This window comes from Prionailurus viverrinus, chromosome A2, assembly GCF_022837055.1.
Source record: "Prionailurus viverrinus isolate Anna chromosome A2, UM_Priviv_1.0, whole genome shotgun sequence".
NCBI lineage: Eukaryota > Metazoa > Chordata > Mammalia > Carnivora > Felidae > Prionailurus > Prionailurus viverrinus.
Genome location: NC_062562.1, coordinates 30,829,498 through 30,857,197, shown reverse-complemented (window position 1 = coordinate 30,857,197; position 27,700 = coordinate 30,829,498). Strand labels below are relative to the sequence as shown.

At 45.8% G+C, this 27,700-nt stretch overlaps 1 protein-coding gene across 8 annotated transcripts in view; it reads right to left on the bottom strand.

Annotated features, from left to right (window-relative positions):
* Window positions 1-245: 245 nt before the first annotated feature.
* ATXN7 (ataxin 7) overlaps window positions 246-27,700 on the bottom strand; it is a 142,755-nt gene continuing 115,300 nt past the window's right edge. For 7 of the 8 annotated variants that reach the window (XM_047850272.1, XM_047850275.1, XM_047850276.1 and 4 more), the window contains 8 exons: window positions 22,829-23,081; window positions 20,462-20,721; window positions 19,902-19,984; window positions 14,317-14,582; window positions 12,691-12,889; window positions 12,193-12,314; window positions 6,820-7,810; window positions 246-4,278 (listed from right to left, as the gene is read on the bottom strand). In XM_047850272.1, coding sequence (XP_047706228.1) covers window positions 4,261-4,278; window positions 6,820-7,810; window positions 12,193-12,314; window positions 12,691-12,889; window positions 14,317-14,582; window positions 19,902-19,984; window positions 20,462-20,721; window positions 22,829-23,081 — 2,192 coding nt within the window. In that variant the 3' untranslated portion in view covers window positions 246-4,260. Of the gene's footprint in view, window positions 4,279-5,952; window positions 6,020-6,819; window positions 7,811-12,192; window positions 12,315-12,690; window positions 12,890-14,316; window positions 14,583-19,901; window positions 19,985-20,461; window positions 20,722-22,828; window positions 23,082-27,700 lie in introns of all 8 variants that reach the window. The other variant, XM_047850278.1, reaches the window with a different exon arrangement.

Below are 27,700 nucleotides of genomic sequence, written 5' to 3'. Positions count from 1 at the left end.
TCCTCAGCCCTCACAAGTACTCAGCTTATACAGAAGGGAAGGTAAACATAGGTGCTTCACAAGGGGGTCTGATGCCAAAAATGAATGCAAGTCAGACGGGATTGAAAGGGGTTTAGGATCACGAGGCAGAAACATGTAAAATATTTCATGCAGCCAGCCTTATTTATTGAGAAGTCCTAATTTTATTGCCCATTTAGTAACATGTTTGTTCCACAAACTAATTTCTCATAAAGCAAAGCACAACCTTTTCTTATAAATAGTATAAATTATTTTATTTACAGAAACTTGTTACAAAACAAATAGACTATATATTTCTTCTCTTTTAAATATCCAAAGTAATTTTCTATCCCTTGACATTTGTTCATGTTTCTATACAGCAGCCAACACGAAGTCCAGCTGAGATGCTCTTGATTATGTGTACAAATTATCACACTATTCACACATTTCAACACAGGAGATTGCTTTTATAACCAAGCTCAAAAAAACAGCAAAATGCTTTTCAAGGCCCTACATTCACACTGACAGTATGTAGTGCTCATTTAAATGATCTGAAAATGTAAAATGTTTTGCACAAAATGTAAAAATGATTATTTTCTGTTAAACAATGAAACTTTTCACAATCATTTCCAAAGCCCCCCACCCTCCCACCCCGGACATAATGAGACAGTAAGAAATTCCTTGGCAACAGAACTCTCGCAGGAAGACAGCTGCCTTTATAAGTTACATTTTTCAAATTATACATTTTGCAATGTTTTCAGAGGTACTTTGTATTATATTTTTGGAATAGAAAATATTTTAAATATTCTATTTTAAACTCTGTATTTCATGAGTGAATAACAAAACGGATATATCATCTAAGTTGCTGGCTGACAAAACAGATTTGTAACCCTTGCTGCCACCGGGCAATACGTCACCAGTTGAATTACTGTGAACCAAAAGGCCTTAATTTTAAAATACCTTATAAAATTACCAGCATCGGTGGTTTTCAACCCCTCCCCTAAAATTTTAGAAACAATATTTAGGTGGAAAAAGCAAACTCCAAAGGTTTCAACTGAACATTCAAGTCTTTTTAAAGAATCTGTCGAAGCTTAAAACTAGGTTCAGGCACTTTTTCCGTTAGTTTGAAACCACATCACAGACTAACACACATGTGCTCAGAGCGTACACATACACACACACAGGCACGCACGCACGCACACGCACACTCACACACAAAACACTAACGAAAGAAAAGCAGTGTGTCACTTAGTTACATGTAGTCTATCGGGAAATCAGGCAACTAGAGAGAAGCAATGCCCACTTCGTCTGTACGAATCCACTCCCGAGACATGAAAAGGGACAACAAGACTTTCACAGAACAGAGGCATCCCTTAAACTGTAAAGGAGGCAGGTTCTAGAACTATTGGCTTGGCAGTGAACCACTTCAAATTATAAAAAGGTATTTACTTTTATTAATTAATAAATAAATACTAGATGATCTCAATTGTACCAAAACAGGATATCAGAAAAAAAGACCTGTGCAAAAATACATATTTAAATATGTACAATTCATTTTTAACAAAATATGTCTTCTGAAATAGGGATACTTCCATATTTATAATAGAACAAGAAATTCCAAAATAAAGATACAAAAGTAGGTTTTGTAGAATTCTTTGTTCATCATTGCAGCACATTTTTTTTTTTTTGTAGGTTAAGAAAACTGCAGGAGTTGTCATGAAATTCTATTGGAAAGAATATAAAAATTATCTTGGTTTTAAATTGATACCAAAGTCTGTCTAGAAACAACCCAACCACTGCAAATTTGGTTTTTGCAAGTTAATTTAATTCAAAAAAATACTTGTACTCCCGTGTTTTAAATGGTCTTAATTGTTCATTATAATAAAAAGTAGTTGTAGGAGAAAATAAAATATTTGAACAGTCTAAAATTTAATAGCACTGTTTAGAATAGGTCTGTTTGTGGCAGGCAGAATCCAAAATGGCTAATTTCCTAATCCCGATCATCTGTGTACTACCGGGAGACATAATGAAATTCAATTAAAACCTCAGTCTAAGAAATCAAATGATCAACACTCGCTTATCTAAATATCTACATAATTCTGAATCAACTTGCTATCATGGGTCCTATTCACATCTTTCGGAACAACATGATCTGTCTATAAATTCCATTGCTAAAAGCAACTTTATTTATATCCATCAAGTCCCCTTGGCTCTGAAAATAAATTCTACCCATACCCCATTGCACTTGTCACCCAGGAATCAACTAAAGACGTTCTGATTCCCCCTTACCTCCGTTCTCTCCCTCCACTGGGACGGAACAACCAGACTGATTTCTCCTAACTGCACCAAACTGGCCCATCCACGCGCTCTCCTTAATAAGCTCTCCTATAGTATCATTTTTTAAAAATATTTACTGATTGCATAATAAGTGAACAAGATACTCCTCTCCCCTTCCTTTAAAAAAAAAATCAATAGTTTACATCAATTTATAGCTAAAGTATCTGCATAAAGTTTTCAGTTGTCTTACATAATAAGAGTAATTCTGTAGCAATTCACATTATTAGGCTGGTAACCAAGTATTTATTCATTCTACGTGTTGTTGACTTGAAATTCCCTGAAACTGAAGTTTGTAACCCAAAAACTATAGGGAAAAAAAGGATGCACTGATTTGCTCTGTCCAGGCTCTGCCCAGAACAATGATCAGAGCCTTGGGAAATTTACCCTGTGGTGTTCGGCAACTTTGTGTGTTCTTCTAAGTACAAGTGCCTGGGTTATTTATTGTTTCAGGAGCTGTGAGAGTGGAATCACCAGTTAAAATGCCCCAGCTCATCCCCCAAATTCAATGATACCTTCTTAAGCAATGATGTTTTAACATATTAAGCTCTGTCTTTTGGGATGGGGTATTCAAAAAAAATAAACGAATAACCATGAAGGTCTCCAAATCTCTCTCAGGAAGATGGCTGGCATTAATCCCCAGAAAGGAGGGTCTGTCGGGGAGACACTATATATGCGTCACAGCATCTGTGCATGGGCACACGTACACATCTGCCTACTCCCCTCCCTGGGTGCCTGCTCCCCACCCACTGGCATCCAAATGAACACGTGGACAGGAAGGGGAGTGCAGATACACACACAATATGGGGAGCACTCGACACAGAAATTTACAGAGTCCCAGGACAGTATCCACAGAGACTGAGGGTAATGCACAGAGTGCCCTGGAAACATTAAGTATATTAATGACTTAGTGAATGACAGTTTCTGCTGCATCCTAATAATTTCACTTTACAAAGGCAATTTTTTAAAAATGGGAGACTGAGCAGGACAGCCAGCCCAATCTACCATACTGTTTAACATGAAAACTTGAAGGATAAAAAATTCCATCTCTTTGGAAATCTTGGAAAAACATTCCCCCCATAGTGATTTCATCCACCCCCCCCCCCTTTCCCCAACCAAAATTTGGCTTTCCATTATCAAAACTAGTTTGCATTTGCATTTTCTTAAAAAAAAATCACATAGAATTGCTTTTGTACCATGAAAAGTAAGCCTCTAAAATGTTGTATACTCGCTTTCTGGGCATCAATGGCTTTAAACCAGTTTGTAAGTTAGAAACTCTTGACAGCTTCTATCCCAAATCACCTGCAAAAGGCTGGGGGAAAACACAGGCTATTTTGTCCCGGTGCCTCGCGCTAACGTCCGTATTCCAATCCTGGAGCGTTGCTGTAAGAACCTAACGACCGAGCCCTTCTGCGAAGGGCTGTGCAGGGGGCAGCTCTGCCCTCCTCCGGAAGGCGTCTCCAGCTGGGGTACCTAACTGCTGGAGAGGGACCCACAGAAGACAGTGTAAGAAAAACACCTGGGACGGGGAGAGGAGGAAGGGAGAAAGTCTACAGTAATGCTTTTGCCAAGACATGCTCTCCCCCAGCCAATCTACTCAAAGAGCGGCTCCATGATGTGCTGCAAGTTAAAAAACAAAGCAAAAACTTCTCACAGATTGGTAGCAAGCAGTCCAGACCACTTTAACACTGATAAAAGCAATTTCGGTGGCTGAACTTGATCCAGTGTCCTTTACGAGTACTCACTGCTACTGACATAGCTTCAGGGAAATCCTCGTTACAACAACAGCCCGGCAGATTTCTACCCTCGAGGCCCACAGGAGGTTGGGAAAACAGACTCAAAGGCATCGTGGAGTCCATAGTGCTGAGTGGAGGTGTAACTTGTCGTCAAAAGTGTCCAGATTATTCCTCCCCGTGCCATGTTCAGCTGTCAGGGACGTGCCTTTGGCTTTCAAAGAAGAGGGGGTGGGAAAACAATGAAAAGGTAAGTAAGCAGCTGTACGCGGCACTGCCCCAATGCTCAACACAAATATTCCAAAGGCCACGCGCCACTAAAATCTCCAGATATCAGCGGCAGTCAGCTATAGAACTGGGCCTGAGCTTTCAAAAGCCTTCATCACCCTTGGGCACAATTATTCTAGAAGACTAAGTTTTAGAAAATCGTCTAGAAGAGATGCAGGCCAGGTTTCTCGCCGAGAGAAAAGGCTCTCATGTTTGCCTTTTGGTTTTATCTACTGATTTCATTTCCTTGAAGGTATTCCAGGTTGTCAGCTGAGAACTGAACAAGGTCACGTGGGCTAGCACACACAGGTGTGCAAACTCATACCCAACGCAGTGCCCTTGCCCGGGGAGCAGGAACTCAGACCCCCCATTCTCCCACCATAAGCCCTTGGCTGCAGAAGCCGTGAGCACACTCAGGGCTCAGGGGAAGCTGCCAGGCCCCACCTGCCAGGCTTCCCAGTATGTCCCCCAGCATTCCCTGGCATAGAGGGCTTCAACCAGCTCAGTTACCCATTTTAAAATCAGCTCCACAAGAAACAGAACTGAGGTTCCTACTTTTCTGAGAGGAGTATTCTTTAAAGCATTTTGGAGTCATGGGTACCTTTAAGATTCTGATGGAAGCTATAGGATCCCTTCTACAGATAAACGAGCACAGACATAAAAATCATGCAACACGTTTCTGGGGTTTTACCGATCCTCCGATCTGTAGTCATGGGCCACCCTAAGCTTTGTGCAGCGTAATAAAAAAGTTTTCCACTACACAGAGGAAATCTTTCTCAAATACAAACTGAAGTTGAAACAAATTTTGATACCCCAAACTCAGCCTGTCCTAGTGGGACAGAGCCCTCAGAGATGGTGGACATCAGAGGCGGCACACCGCTAAGAGCCGTACTTGGGCAGATGTGTGGGCTATATCAGGTTAAAAAACAAAAGAAAAGTATTGCATAACTTGTAAAAGTGGTCAAATTTCTCATGCAAGTCCAAATCTGCAGTTTCTTTGAAATCAGTAACCAGTTTCTGGGAGCTTCTGCTCTGTGTGGATGGGGCTCCTATTTCCTCATTTTCCACAGGCACTGCTGTGCCCACCAGTCTCTTCCCCTCCTGTCACCTGTGGGGTACTGAGGCCACAGCGATGTCTATGTGAAGACAGACGCACTCAGTAACGTAATGTACTGGGCATCGCAGCAAAACGGAACATCCCTCCTCCAGGTTCACACAGAATCAGGAAACTACACTCAGAAGGGAGTTTTTAAAGGATGGCTATACTACTTCCTGCAGTGTTCGCACTGAATTTTTATGCTCATAAACTATGATGAGTAACTACAAACCAAGAAGTAAAAGCCCATTTTCACATGTCCAGGGACCCCTTGCTCAAAGAGCCAAGCAACATACCAACAACCCCTATAGACTTGAGGCTCATAGAGAAAAATTTAAGCAGTTGCTATTTAAATTCACCGATAATTATGTTCCCTGTACCTTTGGCGCTGGGTATTAATTCACGCAGATATTGGAGGGAAATCTAACAGAAAGAAGTTTCCCAGTATATTCTGGAGAAGTCCTAACCTGCCATTTGAGTTAAGTTCTGAAGATGAAAAACAAAACAAATCAAAGCAGCCCCCACACTGCAAATCAGGGCTCCGGGGTGATGTTGCTGAAATTCCTGTTCGACAGCAAGGAGAGGAGATCTGCTGATGAGTGAATAAACGAGAGGAGAGATTGGGACTCAGAGCCAAGGATGCTGAAGGAAGGGGCTCCAGAGGGAAGAGGGTCAGGGGAAACCGGCAACAGGTAGGAGAGTGGGAACAAAGAACGCACGAGAGAAAGTCACAGTTCCATATGAACCCGACACCCAGGGAGCCACTGCTGTACAAATGGGCCACGTTCATGTCTCTTTTTAAGCTCTGAAATTTGAGATTTTAGTCTTCGTCTCTACCCACACTTACTGTTTTCCTGCCTCCCTGGAAAACCGTGAGGGAACATAAGGACAAAGTCAACCAGAGAATCAGAAATTCTTTGATGGGAAAATGATTAAAAGGTCTTTAAAATTTAAACCATCCCTTTCTAGACCAGTGTGACTGCAGACCAGCTTTCTCCAGAGGAACAAACTAGAGACGCACTCTCCAGGAAGACACGGCCCGCCTTCCTCCCCAGGCAGCGGCACGGGACGTGCCCCCCAGGGCTGCGCTCACCGGCCTCGGAGGGGACGCTGCCGTCCTGCAGGTTGGGCAGCTTCTGCAGCCCTATCTGCTAAAACACACTGCGTGGTTTCCTTACCCAGGAGCATCTTCCAAGTCATGAGAAATTCTGGCAGATACACTGTTTTACCTTCACATGGCCGTGAACGCTTCCTTTTTGAAAGGAGACCACAAAGCTGGACACGTGTTTACAGGCAAACTAACCAACCCTGCCACGCACGTCCGAGCTGGTGCAAGAGTTCAAGGGAGAGGAAACGGGGGCGTCCCCTCGGGGCTCACAGTCCATGTCCTACCTGATGAAGGAGGGAACTGTTCGTCAGTCCTTGTGCCCCTGGGCTGGCGCCCGCGTGTTTCATGTGCACGTTGTTCATGGCTGGCAATTTGGCAACCTTTGTGGGTTTGCTGCTGCCGTTGTTGACGCTGCTTGAGCCGGGCGAGCACTTTCTTTTCTTTCCTATGAGTCTGTCTAGAGGAGTGTGAGAGTGTGAGTAACTGCCGTGGGAGTTGACGGGCAACTCGCTGGACTGGTGAATGAACGGGCCAAGAGAAAGCGTGGAGTCACTGCTGTTCACCATCACACTCATCCTCTTGATGGACTCAGCGGGGCTCCCACCGGGGGGGCCCCTCCCTGACTGGTCGTGCCGGACACTCACCGAGTTCGCTTTAGTAACCACACAGTTGAGGCCGATGCCGTGGGAAGATGTTACCGTTGAGGGGTAGGGAGGCCCAGAGTGTGCCATACAGTTTTTCCTAAAAGACTCCATGGAATGAGAAGAAGAGGAGGAGGAGGAGGAGGAGGAGGAGGAGGAGGAGGAGGAGTGGACTGACAGTGGGGAGCTATTTTTGCGTTTCTTTCCTGAGCCGCCGCTGGTACTGCTACTGGCATTGTGACAGTTAGTGCTGTTACCAGAAGGCTCCTTGGGCCTCAAAGACTTGCTGGATTTCAACTTCTGAGGTTTTCTGGACATAGGGGAGGAGGGGACTGAGGAAAGGCCGGAGGGTGTGGAGGGGGAGGAGGACGAAGAGGACACTTGTCTGGATTGCATACTGCACACAGGATCCATTGCCCCGGAGGCCGTGGGCTGTGCGTTCAGTGTGGTTCCATGAGCTGGTGCCGCTCTGCTATTTGGGGAGATGCAGGTGGACGAGAGCAGGACTGGGGACGTAGACACAGTGGCCGCTGCCAGATAGCTGACCCCACACTGCGATGTGGGCACAGAGTTTGTCCGGTGAGGAACACGTGTGGAGACGGGTGTTGTGGTGCTGGGCACTGGTGGGATTTTCCTGCAAAAAGAGGGGGCAGTGAGTAATCATCAGCAGAGCCCTTCACGGAAACGCATGGAGGGGTGACCCTTCATCTCTGGCACTGAGCAGCACACACCCGTCAGAGGATCAACCTGAAACGCATAGGCGATCCTGCTGCTTCTCTGCTTCAAATTTTGCAAGGCCTTGCCGGGGCTCTCAGAACAATGGTGTGGAAAGCCCTGTGTGCCTCACCTACCACCGGTCCCCAGCCTCACACTGCCTCCTAGATTCCACCCAGCAACCCTTCTTACATCGCAACAACAGGCCTGGACGTGAGGCCCTGTCCATCTTCCGCCTACAATACTATGACCCCAACTTCTGCTCAGCTCGTACCTTCAGCCCACCATCACTTTCTTAGGAAATCTGTCCTGACCACCCAGACTCGCTTGGTTTTCCACAGACTCACTCTGCCAGTTCCCAGACTTGGGGGAACTCAAGGCAGCTTCCACATGTAACTGTGGATCACTAACTTCTCTAGAGAGCAGGGCACACCTTATTTAAAACTGTGCCCACAGCGCCTGCAGTACAGAAGGCGCACTAACGTTGAGAGAATTCATGAACAAAGAGGAGAAAGGAAGGGCAGAACAATTTCATAGCAACTGCTAGGTCCTAACTTCAGGCCTGAAGCACATCTCAGGGTTTCCAGCCACAATGATGGCATAGTGTATTTTGTTACTAATGTCCGGGCAAGGGACCAACCTGGGGATTAGAGAGTCATTCAGATGGCAGACCAGGGAGGCCTCTTTCCATTTTTGCTATGATTTTAACATGTGACCGCACCAAAATTTCAAAAACCCCTATGGCAGAACCAACAGCGAGGTAGCAACACAGACAATGGCCTGAATGGAAGGCAAGCACCAAGACCGGCCCGGTCCTGACTTCACAGGGCAGCAACGGCTGATCCAGTCGCTGCACCAGCTAGAGTTCCGGCTTCTCATCTTCCAAGTGAGACTTGCCCTAAACTGCTGCCAAAGTGCTTTCCAGATGCTTTTTAAGGCCTGTAACTATTAATAAAAAGAACTATTTACTGTATTTGTCCCAGCTAGAACCCCCCCATTCAGGAGTGTAGCTCTGGCCCTAGAGATCCATGCATCCAGACCGACCACACCCAAGTCCCTGTGGGGTGGGGTCCAGACGAGAGAAGTTTCTCAGTCTCTCTGGGAGATTCCAACAAGAAGCAAAGACCGAGAAGCTGGGCTCTATCCCCATACTACTCACAGAGGACAACCACGGACAGTACCTGAAAGGCTTATGCGAAACGATGAGTCCCTGCACCCCACCCAGACCTACTTCATCAGAATCTGGATGTCAACAAGATCGCCAGGCAATCCGTGGGCACTGGCACCTCTGAGAAGCCCTGCTCTAAATGGAGGCGGGTAGCACTGCTCGGGCTCACTGGGCGCACTGGCTTCGCGCGGCCACCAGGTGGCTTAGGGAAACGAAGCCTAAATATCAGGCAGCTGGAACCAAACCCTGGGAAAAGGAAAAGCTTCCATACAGGGAGACATGTGGATCTCTCTGCACAAAATATTGGTCCCTGGTAAAAAAGCTCTTTTAAGTCATTCGTTACCTTTTGTGTAAGGATGAGACAAATAAAGAATATGTAGTTGTACTGATCTACGTCCATACAAATCAACTCTGCAAAGATATACAAGCAATTAATAAAAATGCTTCTTCATGCTCTGTCTCAAAAGCAAATAAAAACATTTAAAAAAAAAATGCTTCTGTCTGGGGGTAGTGGTGGCGGGGAGGGTGGGCAAAGCGAATGTGGGGACCAGGGGGACTAAAACCTTGAACTGTGTACCTCTTCATATTCATTTTTTTTTTTTACCCAAGTGAATTTATTACCGATCTGACAAATTCTGTAACCTCGACATTGCCCCCTATTCCACGCCCCACCAAAGAAAAAACTTTTGCTGATGATCCCATCCCTTCCTTAAGGAATGTGGAATCATGGTCCCCAGTCAAAAGTGGACAAGCACTTGACAGAAATCACAGAGTTTGGAACTGGCCTTTGGGGTCCTGGGCATGCTCCAGAGGAAGTGCTAGTCCAATTTGACCAGTGTCCAGATTCCTATATTGAAGATGACTTATTTCACTGTCATACTCAAATCCCACTTCCACATATCCTTAGCTGCAATAGGTAACTGAGGAGTAAGGAACTAAGGAGGGTGGCACCCAAACCAGGGGTCCTCCTGGAAGAGAGGACTTTTGGCTGAGCCAGCAGGATGGAACTTGACCACTTTGGGAGTTCTGTTGAGTGCATCAAAGATGCCACCTGAGGACTGTTCTCCTGCAGTTGAGAAGTGCTCAGCTCCTCCCACCAAATCTCAGGGGCTGCCCGAGAAGCTTGCCTGCAGTGGCCAGCCTCACTCGCAGCACCTCACTCCAAGCTACCGTCTGCCCCAGGCCTGTGCGCCAGCTCATCACTGAGCAAAACATCTGTCTCTGCTGTACTGGCCTTTTTTTAAAACCCAAGTTCATGTTAGCGGAAAGGCACGATTTCCTCTTTGCTAGGAACAAGTGATTGATAAGGTCGTCGGCCTCTGACAGAACAAAGAGAGAGACGGTAGAGGCAACCTCATGATCTTGTGTCTTCCCAGGTTCACCGCAGAAAGAGGACAACACCCCCCCCCCCCACAAGCCACTAGGAACTGAAACCATATGCACCCCAACTACTGGCCACGAACCACTTCTCAGGATAATGGGAAAAAGTCATTCTGAGGACACTTCTAAACTCTTAGGAATTCACTAAATCCACATTTCAGGGTGCTCAATGAGCTCCCCAAGTCCTGGTGGGCAGTCTCAAGAAATATGAAGCTGAGATTTCATGTATTTGGGGGTTTTCTGATGCTGACAGACCCCTAGAATCCCAACAAACCAGTGCCCCGTTTTTCCTGAGCAAGGGCAATGCTCCTTCATAAAGAAGAAAGAGGAGCCTCTTATCTAGTAAAACCCAGGAAGAAATGTGAAATTGAAAAGTAGAGCACCACTGCTCTGGGTCTGATTTTCTAAGTGAATAAACTCAAGTCCTGTTCATGATCACGGAGGCGGTTCTTCAGATTGCAGACTATCCGAGGCCTCTGACCAGCTTCCTTTGACTTTCTCAGGAAACCAAGGCAGCAAGGCAAGTGGATGTACTGGCAGAGACTGTTCAGGGAGGCTCTAGTAAATGATGCCCAAATGGAGAATATGGAATGACATGTGAATTAGTGGACAGCCCCCTTGGTTTAACAAAACTCAGTATTTCCAAAAGTATGTTCCACCAAACGTTAAGTTCCCAAAGATACTCCCCTAAAAGACGTTCCCAGGTCAAAAGAGCTTGGGAGATGTTCCACATTATAAATAATATCTCCTGCTTTGAAAGGTATAATGAACAGTGTGCCCCTTAAAGACTCTGAGAAGTCCTGCGGTAATGAAAACTATGTCACTTGAGAAAAAGCTGAGCCTTCTGGCCATGGAACTCTTCTTCCACTTAAAATCCCATGTAGGAAATACCAGCCCACATACGGACACACAAGATGACCATCTTACACTGTAAATCAGAGCACATGGCTCCACTTCCTGAGGTCCTCAGCAGCTCCCCACTGTAATCAGAATCAATTTCAGAGTCATCTGGCCCCTGCCAGCTTCTTAGGTCCCATCTTGCACCATGATCGCTTTCTCGCTTTTTTCAGACAAGTATGATCTTTTCTGACTCAAGACCTTTGCACACATGGTTCTTTCTGCCTGCCCCACCATCCCCTGGCTGCCTTTTCTATCCTTCTCTCCATCTCTGCTCTAGGATCACCTCTTCAGCGAGGTTTGCCCTGAATCTCTCCAGCTTGTTGTTTTTCCATCTTAGCTCTTTGTTTGCAACCAAACTGCCTGTGGGTTTAAACCCTGGCCCTACCACCAACTTGCTGTGTGACTTCTCAGTTTCAGTATCTGTAAAGTAGGGATAATCAAGGTCACCAGAGGCAGCGCCTTGTGAAAATTAAATGCAAGTTGCCTGGCACACAGTAAGGTCTCAGTAAGTCTCAGTGATTGTTAGAGCTTCCATGATCTCCCTTATGACGAGCTATAACCCCTACGGATTTGCTGTTTGGTGGTTTTTGTGCCCCCCTCCCCCGAATGCAAACCCCACACAGGTGGAAACTCCCTCACTGCCTGGAACCCCAGCATCCAGAGCGATACATATTTGCTGAAAAGACTGAATGAATAAATGATGAGGGGCCTTCTCAGGGATAGTCAAAGGCCACGTTTTCATTTTAGATAAGCTTATCTTCATTAGACCAGTCCCTTAAGACATAAAGAGGATGCGGCCCCAGGTGAGGTCAGCCCCCTTTCCCTGCCCCAGAGGCGCTGGGACAGGCACTCACTTCCACAGCTGCGCGTTCAGATGCTTCTCCACCATGAGGTTGAGGGCGCAGCGAAGCCGGTTCCACCTGGAGTCAAACACGTAATAGCCTCTTCCAATCTGCCGGCTCCCGAATGTGCAAAACTGCAAGAGAGGACATACCATGCGTGCTCGCTAATCCCAGCAGCGGCACGGCCTGTGATCTCTCTCCTTCAGGAGAGAAGCCAACCACAGAAGAACTCGCACGCTGTGTATCACAGGCTGTGAAGCACGAGAGTGACGATGCCCAGCTCTGAGTTCCACAGAAGAGAAAGGCAAAAGCCAGAGGTGTCCCAGGACTGAGTGTGTGCCGCCTCTGGGGCACCCTGTTCTGAGCTGCTCTCGCACCCTGACCACGTCTCACACACACACGCACGCACGCCAAGATCCCTGGCAACCACCCCACCCCCCGCCCCCCGCCCTCAGTGCCCTGTCTCCGCTGTGTGGGGAGGGTCAACTCAGGGGGGCATGTGGAACTTACAGATGCTGGCTGAGGATGATGACCTGAATAATGACAGTCCAGTTTTTCAACAGACTCTTCTTTGTCATCGCCTTCTCCCTCCTCACTGGATAACCGAGAAGCTGGCTCAGTGGCAGACAGTTGAGGGTGTGGAGATTCATGGACTGGAGGAGGGTCAATGGGGGCACTCCCGCCTTGCTGTGCAGGGCAGCCTGGAGGCCTTGGTGAGTAGAAAGTGCAGCACCGATCAGATCACACGTCCGGCAACCAGCCGCCTCAACCCAGATATAACAACGTGCCCAAGACCGCTTATGGAGGCCTGGGGTCCCCCACTAGCACTGGGGCAACAGATGTTGATCAGGTGGCGTGGGAGTGAAGAATCCACTCTCCCGAACCACATGGTGTCACATGAAGTTGTATGCCAGATCTACCCAAAGGAACTTATAAAGGGTTCTCCCTTCTACAGCCACCTGGGTGGCTCAGGGCCTCTTGTATTCTCCCCAAAGAAGGGGAAATAGAAGTAGAATTTAAGAGAATTCTTTCTTTGATTCCTCCTCAAATTTCACCTGGATGAGGGTTACGGAGGCAATAAACTCGATAGCTGGCAATGTGCTCCGCACCCGAGAGGGACAGGAGGTGCTCAGAGGAGGACGCAGCATCACTGCTTTACGTGGACCATCTACGGCCTACCGCCAAGAGCGGCACGGAGTGCTTCCTACATGGATACATGCCTGCTGATTCTAGAATTAGGCTGACTTTTGCATCGACGGAAGAATTTCACGAGAAGATGGCCGAAGGAAGGCTGTGCCAAGGAACTGACATCCCGGGCTCGGCCGCATTCTCGGGAGCCACCTCCGAGGGTGCCCCCCCGGGCTGCTCACACCCGGGGCTCACATCGGGGCAGGCCCGCAAGCGGGGAGGTTAGGCACAGCAACCAAGAGTTGGCACGTTCCTAGGCCGAAGTTCTTGCTGCCAGTGGCCGACAGTGAAGGCCCTCATTCTTGACACCTTTCTCTTCTCTTTCTCTCTGGAAATTTGGTACAGGGTCCGTGACTTTAACTTCGTTAAATACACAAGCGCAAATGCACATGTACCACCTTCACTGTCCCTGAGGTATGTAGGGAAGTTCTCATAAGACATTCTGGTCCACTACTTACTAAACAGCTAAAATGCCTAGTATGTGCTTAGGCCAAGGTCCCAAATGAATAAATGAAAACATAGGTTGATAAAGGGATGCTATAAAAACTCAGGCTGAATGCCTATCCCCAGCAAGGCCTCCCACTGCCGTATTTTTGCAACAAGTGAGACAAATGAATGGGAAACTGCTGCCAAAGCCATGTGAAATATTCCAGTCACTAACCTGCGGTCAGCACCCGCTTTTGGGCCCTGCTCAGGGGGGTTAAGAATAGACACCTGACACTGATCACTCTTGCTTCGTGCTGCTTGCATTTGGCCCAGAAGAGCCCTGGTTGGAAGTTACTGATGAACTCGACAATTTTTTTTCCCTCAAAACCCAATTAGAAAAATCTCTCATCTTCTTAGAGTGAGCCTGATGTACACTCCTCAATCTCATAACTGCACTGGGGGTTCACAGTGTCTGCCAGTCTGTTCTTTAAAGGAAGGATAGAGGTGGAGGGTTTGACTTACCTTGGAAGACTGGGGGTGTGAGGTTTAGGTTTACTAGCTACGAAAGGCTTTGATTCAGAAGGAATCACTCCGTGAGAGTTTTGGTGTGGCTCCTGTGGAGGTCTAGGAGGGGCGGGATGCGGGTCCCTGAGAGGCTGCGTTGGTTGCTGACAGTCCGGATGGCGAATCGATTCCTTTTCCCTGGTTTTGTTTTTGTGCTCGGCTAATAACACATCAAATCGTTTTCTTCTACCCTGGACAGCCCTCCGCTGAGTTAAGGAATGTGTCTACAGACCAAAAAAATAGAAAAACTGAGGAATCTCAGTAATAATTTTTTCTCTATCATATATCCAAATACACCATTCCCAATTAAAAAAAAACAACAACAACAAAAAACAAAACAAGAAATCTGGACCAACAGCATAAGGGCTGTTCACCATCTGATAAGCTAAAAATCATAGGACGGTGACCTTTTTTCTTTAGCTAGAGTAGAAGCACATATTTGGTGAGGCTATTTCCACAGAAGAAAAAAGGAATGTTAGTTGTGCCACCGGGTATATACGTGAATGGCAAACAGTAGAAACGAACAGGTGACATTGCCATTGTAACAGTTTACTTATTGGGGCTCTTACCAGCTCAAATAGAAAAATCCTTTTCTGGGCCATTTACATTTTAAATATTAAAAGGGAAGAAACGCTTATGCCCTAAAAAAATGTACTGGCTCAGTCAGTAGAGCATGTGACTCTTGATCGTGGAGTTGTGAGTTCAAGCCCCATGTTGCCCATAGAGCTTACTTTAAAAAAAAAAAAAAAAAGTGTCCTTTTCCAGTAACAACTAGAAAGTAAAAATCAGACAAGTGTTTCTTTCTATTCCAGGGAAAATGCCATGTCAAGAGAAAATGGCTCAAAGCATCTTGCAAGCAGGGAAGCATCCTGCTTTGGTTGAGGAAGCCTGGGGAGACACAGAGACTACAAAGCCACGAGGAGAAAGGCTGTGAACACGAAGGGGCAATGAAGCAGAGTGAATCCCTAAAAACAGACACTCACTATGGAAATCAAGAAGATGGACAGACAGCACTTCTACAGCTAAGACATCCATTTCAGAACTGGGAGATGGGCACATCAAGGAAAAGAAAAGTCATGCCAACAGGGTAACTAACATAACCCCCTGCTTGAGGCTCATAAACCAAATGCATTTGATAATTCCTGTTTTTGTTTGTTTGCCTTTTCAGGCTCCCTTGGGACTAACACTATTCCTAGAAGAAGATAAAATCAAGTTAACCTGACTATTCCTTACTGCTGGGGTCTTAAGTCTGTCAAAAATGTAAGTAGCTGGTGACCCCAAATCACATACCGTAAATACAAGTTAATTCATCTATAGATTTCCTTCACTCTTTTATGTTACAAAAGTAACACAAATTGTACTCTGTGTGTGTTTATGGTCCTACACATTATACAAATGTATTGCTGCTCTATAAGCTTTTATGTTTGATATAATTTAGGGGTTGGAGGGGAATTAGGCTTTAACTGTCCTTCTGCAATTCAGTAACAACCTACCTCCTGACTGGACACACTGAACACGAGGTCTGCTCAAAATTTAACCTGGCAGAGATAGTTACATCAGTGACTTTAGTTTCTTTTTAAACTTTCACTTTATTTCCTTTAATATGTAATATATCCATAAGAAAGTAACCTAAATGAAGATAAGGAACTTTGTTTTGTTCAGTGCTGTACTAGCTACCTACTAGTGCTCTGGGCACTCAGTAAATGCTTCAGACAAGAAGTATATAAAAATAATGGCCCTCTAATATGTGTTGAATGAATGAATGAACATATAACATCACAGGTCCACCTGCCTATCTCTCTGGACAGATGTCGAAGCATCTGTCTCTGAACGTCCCTTAGTACTTAACATAGCAAAGTCAAGCCAAGAAAGGAGGCAGAAATGACCAATATTTTCCCAGCTTGGTTTGAAGACTAAATCGGAAGGATTTCCACTGATCCCCTCACTCCTATCAGAACTCTTCAGGGCTACCCAAGTACCACGCAGCCACGACTGGGTACGTAACGGGGTCCTCTATTCCTCGTGGCTCACTGCCGCCCACTCCTTTCATACAAAGTGCCTCTTCCTCTTGCTCTTCAACCTCCTGGCTGGCCTTTCAGGTCCTAACGTGTCTGTTCTGCCCCATCACAGAATATTTACACATGCTGCTTAATGGGCTTCTAACACCCCTCTTCACCCAGATAAATCATGTTCGTTTCAGCCCAGCTCTGCTACGGCAAAGGACACTTCCCTGGCTCAGTCCCCCTACTGATGGCTGTCATAACACAGGCCTCCTTCCTTTTTATTACTCAGCAGTGGTCACTTCACACATACATGAGTGATCACGAAGTGAACCTCCATCTCGTTCACTAGACTGTAAGCCCCTCAAGGCTAGGGACGGTGTCTGGATTCTGTTAAAGCCTGTGTCCACTGAGACCCAGAATGAGGCCTGTGCTCAAGATATATGCAATAGAACTTACTACAATGACTGAATGGGCAAGAATACCAGAGCCAGAATCTATTTGTATGGAAGACAGAGAGGACAGGACACAGGACATCAGACAGACAAGGAAATGAGGAGATGACAGCGAGGGTGGCAGGCAGACAGAAGGGAATGAGTGACAGGGGCAGGCAGCACCAAGTCCCCTGACACTGAAGAGGAAGGACTACACTGTCGGTCTGAGGCAGGAGAGACCTGGGCAGCATGGTGGGAGACACTCAGCAGAGGCACTCAGGCATGGGCAGCCCTCCACAGCTTAACAGGTTCAGGCCAAAACAGAGGCAGGGAAAGGAAGAAGCAGGGACAAACAGAACACAGGAGGAAAGGAAGGGCAACCTGCACAAGGCCAGGCCTGCCAGTTTTATGCCGAACTCACGACACACCAGGGCTGCAGATACATGCTCACACAGAGACGACACCCGAAACAGAACACAAGGAGGGCACACACGACTTGAAAAGGAAGATAGGAGAACACCGCAGGATCAACATGAAGCCTGTTTACCCGCCAATAAAGGTTCGGGAGGAAGGCTGGTCAGTCTTGCACATTATGTATTGATAAAGCTTTTGGCTCACCAGCATGCCCCACCAGAGCTGACTGAAGGAAGGCATCGTGGATAAACTAAGTATCCTTCATTGGCCTCAGGCACCCTAATATCGGGAAACCCATGTACTGAGAGCCAGGCAGGCGGGAAGATGGCCGAGAGCAGTTGGCAAGCTGTGATCGTAGCGTGGCACGGGGCTGAGGCCCGCCCTCACAAACTCCCTCAGGGGCAGCTACACTGGGGCATCTAGTTCCACAGAGCTCGAGCGGTTACCTTCAAACAAGAGACCACTACAGGTGCTCAATAAATATAAAAGCAATCTGTCCTGAGATAGGCGTTTTTAGCCTAGAGATCCAAGGGTGGGAGGTTTGGGGTAAGATATCTGTGAACCCTGAGACGGAATGCCAATTTCAGAACATATATGTGTGTGTATTTTCTCCTTGGGGAACGTGGTCTGTAATTTTTTTTAATTAGATATTTAAAGGAGCTCTTAGCCAGCGCCTTTCCTCTAAAGATTCAGAACCACTGTTGTAAGATAAAATCTACACGCTAAAATTAAATTTGACATTTAAACTAAAATAAGAACCACTTAGGGGCACCTGGATGGCTCGGTTGGTTGGGCCTCTGACTTTTGCTCAGGTCATGATCTCGCGGTCCATGAGTTCAAGCCCCGCATCGGGCTCTGTGCTGACAGCTCAGAGCCTGGAGCCTGTTTCGGATTCTGTGTCTCCCTCCCTCTTTCTCTCTGCCCCTCTCTCATGCCCCTGCTCATGCGCACTCGCCCGCTCTCTCTCAAAAATAAATATTAAAAAAATATTTTTTTTTAAATAAGAACTACCTAGAAACAACATTTCTGGGGCACTCAGTCTGTTAAGTGTCTGACTTTGGCTCAGGTCACCATCTCGCAGGTCATGAGTTCAAGCCCCGCATCAGACTGTCTGCTATCCGCACAGAGCCCACTTTGGATCCTCTGTCCCCCTCCCACTCTGCCTCTGCCGTGTCTCGCTCTCTCTAAACAAACATTAAACAAAAACAAGAAACAACGCTTCCACTTTCTGAAGATTTTAACATTCCTCCGTTAGGGGGTGGAATGGGGCCTGAAGTCCTTCATCCAAACATAATCTTCGGTAAGATTTAAAATAATACACCAAAAATTTTATTAGTTTTTAGAAAACACAATTTTTTACAGTTTTCACCCCCTCCATCAAACAAGGGTTTTCAAGTTACTTTAAAGCACTGATTCTCAATAGTTTTTGGACTCTTCTGAAGGATAGCTTGGGATATTCTCCAGAGAAACATATGTAAGCATATGTGCTCATTCATGTAGGGGTTCCACTGAAGCCACCCCATTTCAACTCTTATTTTGCAGCAAATACACCACCTTATTAGCATACTGCCATTTTAAAGGAAAACTCAGGACAGAAAGGAGGATGGTAACATTTTCGTAGCTTATATGTAAGTTAGATTGTATGTTACACAGTACTTTTTTGGAACTAGAAAAATAAGTATCTCAAAATCAGATTATTTTAAAGTGGCTCTTTAAAATTTAAGAGCCACCGATTGCACAAGCATTTTTATTTTAATGTTTGTTTTTGAGAGAGAGAGACAGAGCGTGAGCAAGGGAGATACAGAGAGAGGGAAACACAGAATCCGAAGCAGATTCCAGGCCCCAAGCCGTCAGCACAAAGCTCGCGCTGGGCTCGAACTCAAGAACTATGAGATCATGACCTGAGCTGAAGTCGAACACTTAACTGACTAAGCCACCCAGGCGCCCCTACACGAGCATTTTAAGAGTATTCACACATATACCAAGGACATTTCTGGACTTATTTTCAATCCATACAATTTATTTATTTTTTTTTTTTAATTTTTTTTTTCAACGTTTATTTATTTTTAGGACAGAGAGAGACAGAGCATGAACAGGGGAGGGGCAGAGAGAGAGGGAGACACAGAATCGGAAACAGGCTCCAGGCTCTGAGCCATCAGCCCAGAGCCTGACGCGGGGCTGGAACTCACGGACCGCGAGATCGTGACCTGGCTGAAGTCGGACGCTCAACCGACTGCGCCACCCAGGCGCCCCCTTTTTTTTTTTTTTTTAATTTTTTTTTTCAACGTTTATTTATTTTTGGGACAGAGAGAGACAGAGCATGAACGGGGGAGGGGCAGAGAGAGGGGGAGACACAGAATCGGAAACAGTCAATCCATACAATTTAAACCACAGTAAAGGGTAGGCTCTCATTTTAAATCTCTCTGAAGAAATACTTTCAGTCTTCGAAAATAACAGACTGATTAGGAAACAACACTATTCCCCTGGAGAGGACACTGGAAGCAAAAACGTCTCTTACGGTGGCAGTTTGTAACAAAAGGCTCCACGTTTCCTGAACGCGAGGCGTTCTTCGTCCCTTCATTTACTATACCCACAACGCTCCACGGATCAGATCCCCTCTTGGGGCAATGCCATCGATCCCAGCTCCTTGCACTCACTCACCAGTGCGCCCAGCCCTGTCGAGGAGCCCACCTACCTTGCATGTCAAAGACCGGGTGCAGGGCTTCTTGGTGTCGAGATCAATGACCCCACAGTGTATGTCAGGATCAAACTCTCTTTCTGCCAAAAGCACACAGACATTACAATGGGCTCATCGATGGGCTCATCCTTCATTAGTTTTGACAACAGTAGAACGATTCTCAAAACAGGCAAATTCTAACTTGAATAAAATCTACGACATCATCAATAAATATAAAATAGACAACGTGCGAGTGCTGCCAAGCCGCAGCAAGGGACGCCACAAAGAGCGCGGGGGACTACTGCCATCGCTTGACAGGAAAGGAAGTGTGCGTGTCAGCGTTCCTGCCGCGCTCCATTCAGAAAGACACCGCTCGAAAGCTATTTTTACATCACCCACAGACACATGTACTTTAAAAGCAAGAGTGAAGAGCAAAGGCAGAGCACCTAAGGAACTTCCACGTAAAGCTGAAGCTGACCAGTTTTGAAAAAGCGGACCTGCAGACAGCAGTCCATTTGCTCCCTCGTGAATACCCAATTATATACAGAGAAACACAAAGAGAAAAAATGTGAAGTTACCTGATAATCTCTTATTTAAAAATTTCCTGTTACTGGAATTATCTTCAGACTTTTTTTCCAGAGCGGATGGTGCGGGAAGCCCTTTGCCATTCAGAATCTGTCCAGGTGAAGGCAAGGTTGGCTTTGGTATCGAGGGGCAGTTAAGGCCAGGCTTGACTGAGGAACTCACAGTAGCAGGACAGGTCGGCCCCACCGTAGATTTCAGTAGTGTGCCGTCCATCTTCGGATGAATCTTCTCCACTTTGACAGAGGGCGTCATGCTGTCACAGGGAGAAGCGGAACATCAGCACCTGAGTGCGCCAGCAGCCCCAGGTGAATGGTGAGCTAGAGGGCTGAAGTCAGAGCCCGGATCTACCCACGCCCTGCACAGGGCTAGGCTCCCAAAGGCGACTCCTGAAAATGTGTCAGGACTACCCAGAAAACTCAGTACGATTCACGTTCATTCAAACTAGGAGCCCTTCTGGTGAGGCAAAAAAACTCCAGCGGACCATCGGATTGACGTAGTCTTTCATCATCCAGGACAATCTTACGCATGAGTCCACAGGGGAACTAAGCCTGATACCCAACTCAATTCCTGTAAGACGCAAAACGGGAAAGGGTCTAAAAGGACCAGAGACTATCTGTAAAACCTTTAGAGAATATCTTCAGAGAACTATCATTTTAAAGCAAGGATCCATCAAAACAAATCAAACTGAGTGAACAGGGGCAAGAATAACTGGAGTTAGATAGTATGTCCAAGAAATGTCACTAAAGACATACATGAATTCAAATGAGCCTAACCAGATCTCTGAGAAGAGGCTCTCTGCCCATCAGTGAGGGACACCAATGTTTAGTTATGTAATGTGTCACTGAAGTGATAATTCTCTAGTCTCTGAAAAAAGTTTCTATAATAAGAGTTCAGAATATAAGTGTCTGGCACACAGCTGGTGAGCACTGAATACCTGTGCCACTAAGAAAGAATTAATTTTTCGGGGAATCTTACTGACACTAGCATTTGGATGGCAAATGTTGACATGGAGCTACCAGTTGGCCTGGTCCCCCTCTTAAACCCAGCTCCAAATAAAGAAGATTCAGATTGATGAGGTTTTCTAAACTTTGTTCAGTAGAGTCGGTGCTCAAACAGCTGTTAAGCTGGCGAGTGACTTACACATAGCACTGGCATTTTCTTTGGCTTTCGGAAAGGTCCAGGAACGAAAGCCAAGCTTGCTGTACTTGTACTTCTGACAAATGAGCAGAGGCGGGGGGGGGGGGGGGGGGGTTAGCAACCGGGACAAACAGCACCAAACAGCTGTACCTGGAACAGCCCAACAGCAAGAGACGCACTGCAAGAAGCGATGGCCTCTCCCAGCTGGCAAGGTCCGTGAGCGGCAGCAGGTGCTAGATACTGCCCTGAGATTAGCCAGGTTAGCAGACCTTGGGGCGGAGATGTGGGGCATACCCTCCAAAGGGAGGCAGGCCAGGGAAAAGCCACCCGCCACCAGGGCTGAGGGCTACCATGACGAGGCAAGATAGGTTTCTGTGGAGTACGTGGCTGAGCCCTCACGTGACCGCACGGTGCCTGGCAGCCTACAAATCCACTGTGCCAACGTGCCAAAGCCTTGCCTGGTGGTGTGAACTTCCTCCGGTCTTCCCTCATCACTACTGTGATGTGAACCCAAGACTGGCGGGGGTGGGGTGGGGAGGGGATGGGAGGAAGGCATTGTTTCCCTGTCTGCTTTGCAGGCTCCAGAAAATCCCAGAACAGCATCTGAGAATCACCTCACTTTTTTATTCCTACCATTATCAATGGCAGCAGCAGAAGCACCAGTGTCCATTCATTTACTGTCTCCTATGGGTCAGACATGACGCCAGGCGCTTGAGACTGCTGTATGAATTCTACTTCTCCCAACAACTGCACACTGGCTGTTACTCTCCAACTGTGAGAGCAACGGGGCCTTGTTCAAAGCCCTGCAGTTAGAAAGTGATAGAAGGGGCGTGTGAACCCAGGCCTGTCTGCCTGCAGAGTTTGGCTAAAGCTCCTCGACTGCATTACGTGTCCTTCATCCTTATCTGCAAAGTGGGCATAACAACCAGACCTGTTTCATAAGGTTGTTGTGATAATGAAATGACAGCCCACAAAAAGAGCCAAGTTTCCACAGCTGGCGCACAAGAAAGAGTCAATCAATAAGTACCGCTGACCTTATTACTGCTGTTGCTGTTTTGTGAAGTCTCCCAAAATACGACAGGGAACAAAAGGAAACAACATACACTTGACTTTCCCCAAAGCAGGAGCTCTTTCCCATGATTCACAACACTTTCAGGTGCTACTGGTGTGCACAGTTCCACAACAGGCAGGGAAGCTCGAAGAACCCTCTGGGCCATACTCACATTCTACCATGGGGGGCTCTACTTTGCTGAATGGGATGCATTGGCCTGGTGTTCCCCCTGAGGTGCAATTTCTCTTTGGGTGATTTCAGCAACTTGGAACTTAATGAGGATGCGCCTAGAACACCTCCACTGGAAGAACGGTTGCTTCCACTTCCGCTGCCTCCTTTGCTTTTGGACAGAGAAGGGAAGAAGGGAAATACTGAAGTGGGAGGAGCGGCCCAAGAAGGCTTGCTGGACGAGCTGTGTCTTCTTTCTGAAAAGAAAAACAGGAAAAAAAAAAAAAAGACACTGTTTCAGGCAAGTCTCCAGTGGAATCCTGGAAGAGTCCCCTGAAATCAACACATTTAGGTTCAAATATGCGTCACTAAGTGAAAATATATTTCACTCAGCAGCTTTCAGAAACGGCTTATCTAGGCCTCACAGACTTATTTAGGATTCTAGGAACTGGTCCTTCTGCTTCGGAAACATCTCAGCATAAAGCGGTTTATCATACGCAGATAGCCATTAGGAAATTAAAGAGCCATTCTAAACCTGAGAATATTTGGTTTTGTATACTAGAAATGAACCTCACTCGCTCCAACAAGGAGTCAGAGAGGCAAATTATTCGTTCATCCACGCAGCTATACGAACTGACACCACACCGATTCCTTCCTTCCTTTCTAGCATAGCATCCTTCCAATTTTTTGAATCGCAAATGTCAAAAAACGAGTTGTACCTTAATTTTTTTTCTGTCACTACCCACTAGCATGTGACGCCAAATAAGAATGTTTCTAGGGTTTATTTTATCATCCTCTGAACCTGTGCTGAAATCTTCCAGTGAATCACTTTACTCCCTCTTTTGTAATAATCTCACTTGGGTACAGATGGCATAGCTCTGGTTCACACTGCTAAGATGCCAAAGGCAGAAGACAAAAATGCCACGAGGAGCTACGCTGGTTTTTTAAACCCGGAAGTAATTCATAGTTAAGTACAGACTACACAGGTTTACCTGAAAATAAGTCTACCCACTGGAGAATCAGGTTTTCTGGTCATAAAGCAATCCATACTAAATAAATTGAGAGCTGCTGAGGAATGGCACTATTGGAAACAAGTCAATTATTTAGGAACTTTATCTACTTAAGTACCTTGTGATGACTGCCTTCGATTAAACTTGTGATTTAAAATGACACGTGGCAAAATAAATAAATTAAATTAAAATAAAATGACACACGGCTTAGCTTTAAGTTTTAAAATGTACGTGATCCAACATTTACTTACCACTTCACAGAAGCTATATGAGTATTTAAAAAATTAAGCAAACTGGAATCAGTGACTATCAGCACCGCACAAACGGTTTATTTCTAAAGCCTTTTTTTTTTAAACCAGTCCTGAGGCTCTCTGGGAAGCTGAGATGACTTATTCCCAGAAGGCCATTAGTTCAACAATGCTTTATGAGGTATTTAAGAACCTTCCACAACAGGACAAAATTATAATGCTGATCTACAGACAAAATTCCAATTGTCCAACCAGACCGCACAAAGGCCACAAGCAAGTTAGGATGGCTAAAATGATAGTGATTTTTTTTTTTAGGTTTATGTATTTATTTTGACAGAGGGAGTGCAAGCGGGGGAAGGGCAGAGAGAGGTGAGAGACAGAATCCCAAGAAAGCTCTGGATTGTAAGCGAGGAGCCCAATGCAGGGCTCAAACCCATGAGCCATAAGATCATGACCTGAACTGAAACCAAGAGTCAGACAGTCAACTAACTGAGCCACCCAGGCACCCCTAAATTGACAGTGATTATAAGCGCCTGTTGCTTGTGTGTGTGTGTGTGTGTGTTTTTTTTACTCTGATGAAAGCTGTGTGCGTGGAAAGGAATACTAAAATAACAAGTTTAGTAACTTGCCAAATTTGGCATCTGAGGTTTTGTTTTTTTTTCTTCTTTTCTAATTTAGTTTCTCTCCCCTCTGTGATCCCCAAACACTATCTGAATATCCTTCCAAAGCACCAGCACTTGTCAGGCAGGACCGTAAAAATCTGTTTCCAGTTCTGCTGCCTTCCTTGGATGGTGAAACTTCCTGTCTGGGTCATCTCTGCCTCTGTGAGACCTGGCATGGAGCAGACCTTCGCTTAACATGTGCACCATCGGTGCAGCTTGTCTTGTGAGGAGGAGTGATTTCAAACAGCCGTGGACCAGTAGTTCTCAACCCTGGCTACGCAGTGGCATAACCTATGAGCTTAAAAAATACTGATGCCTGAGTCCCACCCACAGAGATTCTGATTTAACTGGTTTGGGGTGTGGTCTGGGTATGCAGGCTCTTATAAGTGCCCCTGTGTGATTCCACTGTGCAGTCAAGGTTGAGAGCAGCCTTATACTAGGCTAATGCTCCAGAACCATTAGCCACGGGTGAGTAAGTTAACACTTGTAGGGCAATGAGAACACTGCCTGGCACATGGTGCTTTCTATCAGGGTCTATTAAATAAAGCTCACTGCTGCTACCTGTCCTCAACTACTGCTTTCCGGACTTCCATCAACTGCAAATTATTTCCATCATTCTTACCAAAGCCACATAAAATAGTATTTTTTACTTAACATCTTTATTTAAATTATCAGCTCTACTGTTCTCTCCTCCTCCTCAGCCATTAACCAGTCTCTCTCTGGGGGCATCACTGGTATTTTGGACAGGACAATTCTTGTATAGGATTTCAGGATGATCAGAGGTCCTGTCCCCTGCCCCTTAATCAGCAGTGGTGTCCCTCTGCCAGGGGCAGCCTGAACCTACCCTCCAATCCATTCTCATATCACCCAATGTGACGCAGGGTACTACCCTCAACCGGGAACTATTTCTCCAAACAACAGTATCTATGAAACAGTAGGTCTGATGAGCTTGTTATGTACTTTTTCTATATACATTCAAACAAATATTAAAATATTCTTCCATGGTCACCCACAGAAATCATCCTGTTTCTCACGGAGGACAAGTGTGTGCTGCAGGAAGAATAATACCATGTTTGTGGTATGAACAGGGAGAAAACTCTCAACTAAAACTTACTTTTATGAAGTACACCCCTTTTACTATCCTCTGGGGATCAGAATTCTCAAGCAATTGTCTTAGAGTAAATGTGATTTTAAAGTATTTGAAAAGTATTTTCTCTTGATATCAAGTGATATAAATAAGATTCTCAATCTAATGAAATACAGTTTTGCTCGTAAAGCTTATTTTCAGAAAGTAAATCTATTCTGAAGCCACTGATATACTAAGGCACAATTTGAACATAATGAAATACTGCATCTGCTTTCACAAGATTTCATCTGCAAAAAGTACTGCGCCAATGCAGAAAATGACACCTGGCTGCACCCAGTCACATGAGCATACACAAAACACACCCCTCCCCCAAGCACCCACCATGCATCCCAGTTCACCGTGGATGTGAGGAGCCACGCCCACCCACAACTGGTGCTACAACTTTCCCTTGATCTCAGATAACCTCCGTCCACTACTTCAGAGTAACTCACAGGCTGCAGCTCTTCCAACACCTGCTTCCAGAAGCAAATGTCGGCTCGTTTTCTAGTATTCACCTATTTTTAACCATTTAATCTATGGAAAACTGTGCTACTGTTTCTGCTAGGTTCCTATCTTTTTTGTGTGAGTCACTAATGAAGTTTTGAGTGCTGTGCCCGTAACCCCATTCCCCTAATGAGTCTCATGTGGATTCTATTACACAATGTTGCACAGTGCAGTAATTTCTTAGGAATGTGTGCTGTAGGACAGCAGAACTTTCTTCAAGTCTGTCCTTTTAATTCTCTATTCCCATTATAGTCCATTCCCGCCATTTTCTTCAGCTGATGCTTCTTTTCTAGTCTATTAACACTTGTTTCGGGGATTTTGTACTAGAAAAATCAAGGATCAAAGCTTTCTAGCATTAAAAATCAGCTGGTGTATCGATAACATTTATATTTTCTACTTCAGTAATAAAAGACATTTAAAAACTAAGAATGGCAATTACATGAATTTCTTTCATTCATTAAAACTTGAAACAGACTTGCGTGTGTGTGTGTGTGTGTGTGTGTGTGTGTTGCACACGCACGTGTGTGCTCGTGTGTGTTAACGGATTCTGGCTGAAAAGTGCCAGCTCAAATCCTTGTCATGCTGCTGAATAAAGTTGTTCCTTCACATCATGGTCTGGTAACTTACTCTCTGGAAAGGGCGGCATCTGGCTTACTCTCTGAGAGAAAGCAAAGAGGAAAAAACATTTAATTACAGCTCAGTTGGAATCTCCCCATCCTTTCACTGTGGGCCTTTATTTTTCATAAGATTTTAAACCGGGCTTCCAGCTTAAAAAAAAAAAAAGTGTTTGTTCCTAGATCAAAAGAGAAATGGGCAAGTTATGGGTAGGGTTAGGGACCTTTTATTAAGTGGGCAAACTGGTGGCCAGGCGCTAAGCATAACTGCAGTGTGGCTTGGTGAGGAGTCCAAGTTGAGTTTTCAAACCACTCCTCTCTACAGGGTCTGGCACCAGCTCAGAGAAGGCACACTCTGTTGTCCCTGGATGAGAGAGGTACTTTGAATGGCTCTAGCAAAGGGAGAGTTAGTTAGGCAGCCCAAAAGACAGACAGTACAGACAGGGAAAGAGCACAGAGAGGCAGACATGGGTGAGTGTGTGTGTTGTTGGGGGGGAGGGGGGAGGGGCGCTGGGGGTTTGGAGTAAACAGGGCAGACAGACGTGAAGAAAGAGGTAGAGGTGAAAGGTGGAAGAGAGGGAGAGAAAAAGAGACTGTGAAGTGTGTAAGAGATGGATGCGTCGGACTTTCTTCCCCCTTGTGGCTTGAACATGTGATAGCACTGAAGGGAGCAGCAGGGTATCGGGGAGGGTAAGGTAGAGGATAGCTGTCT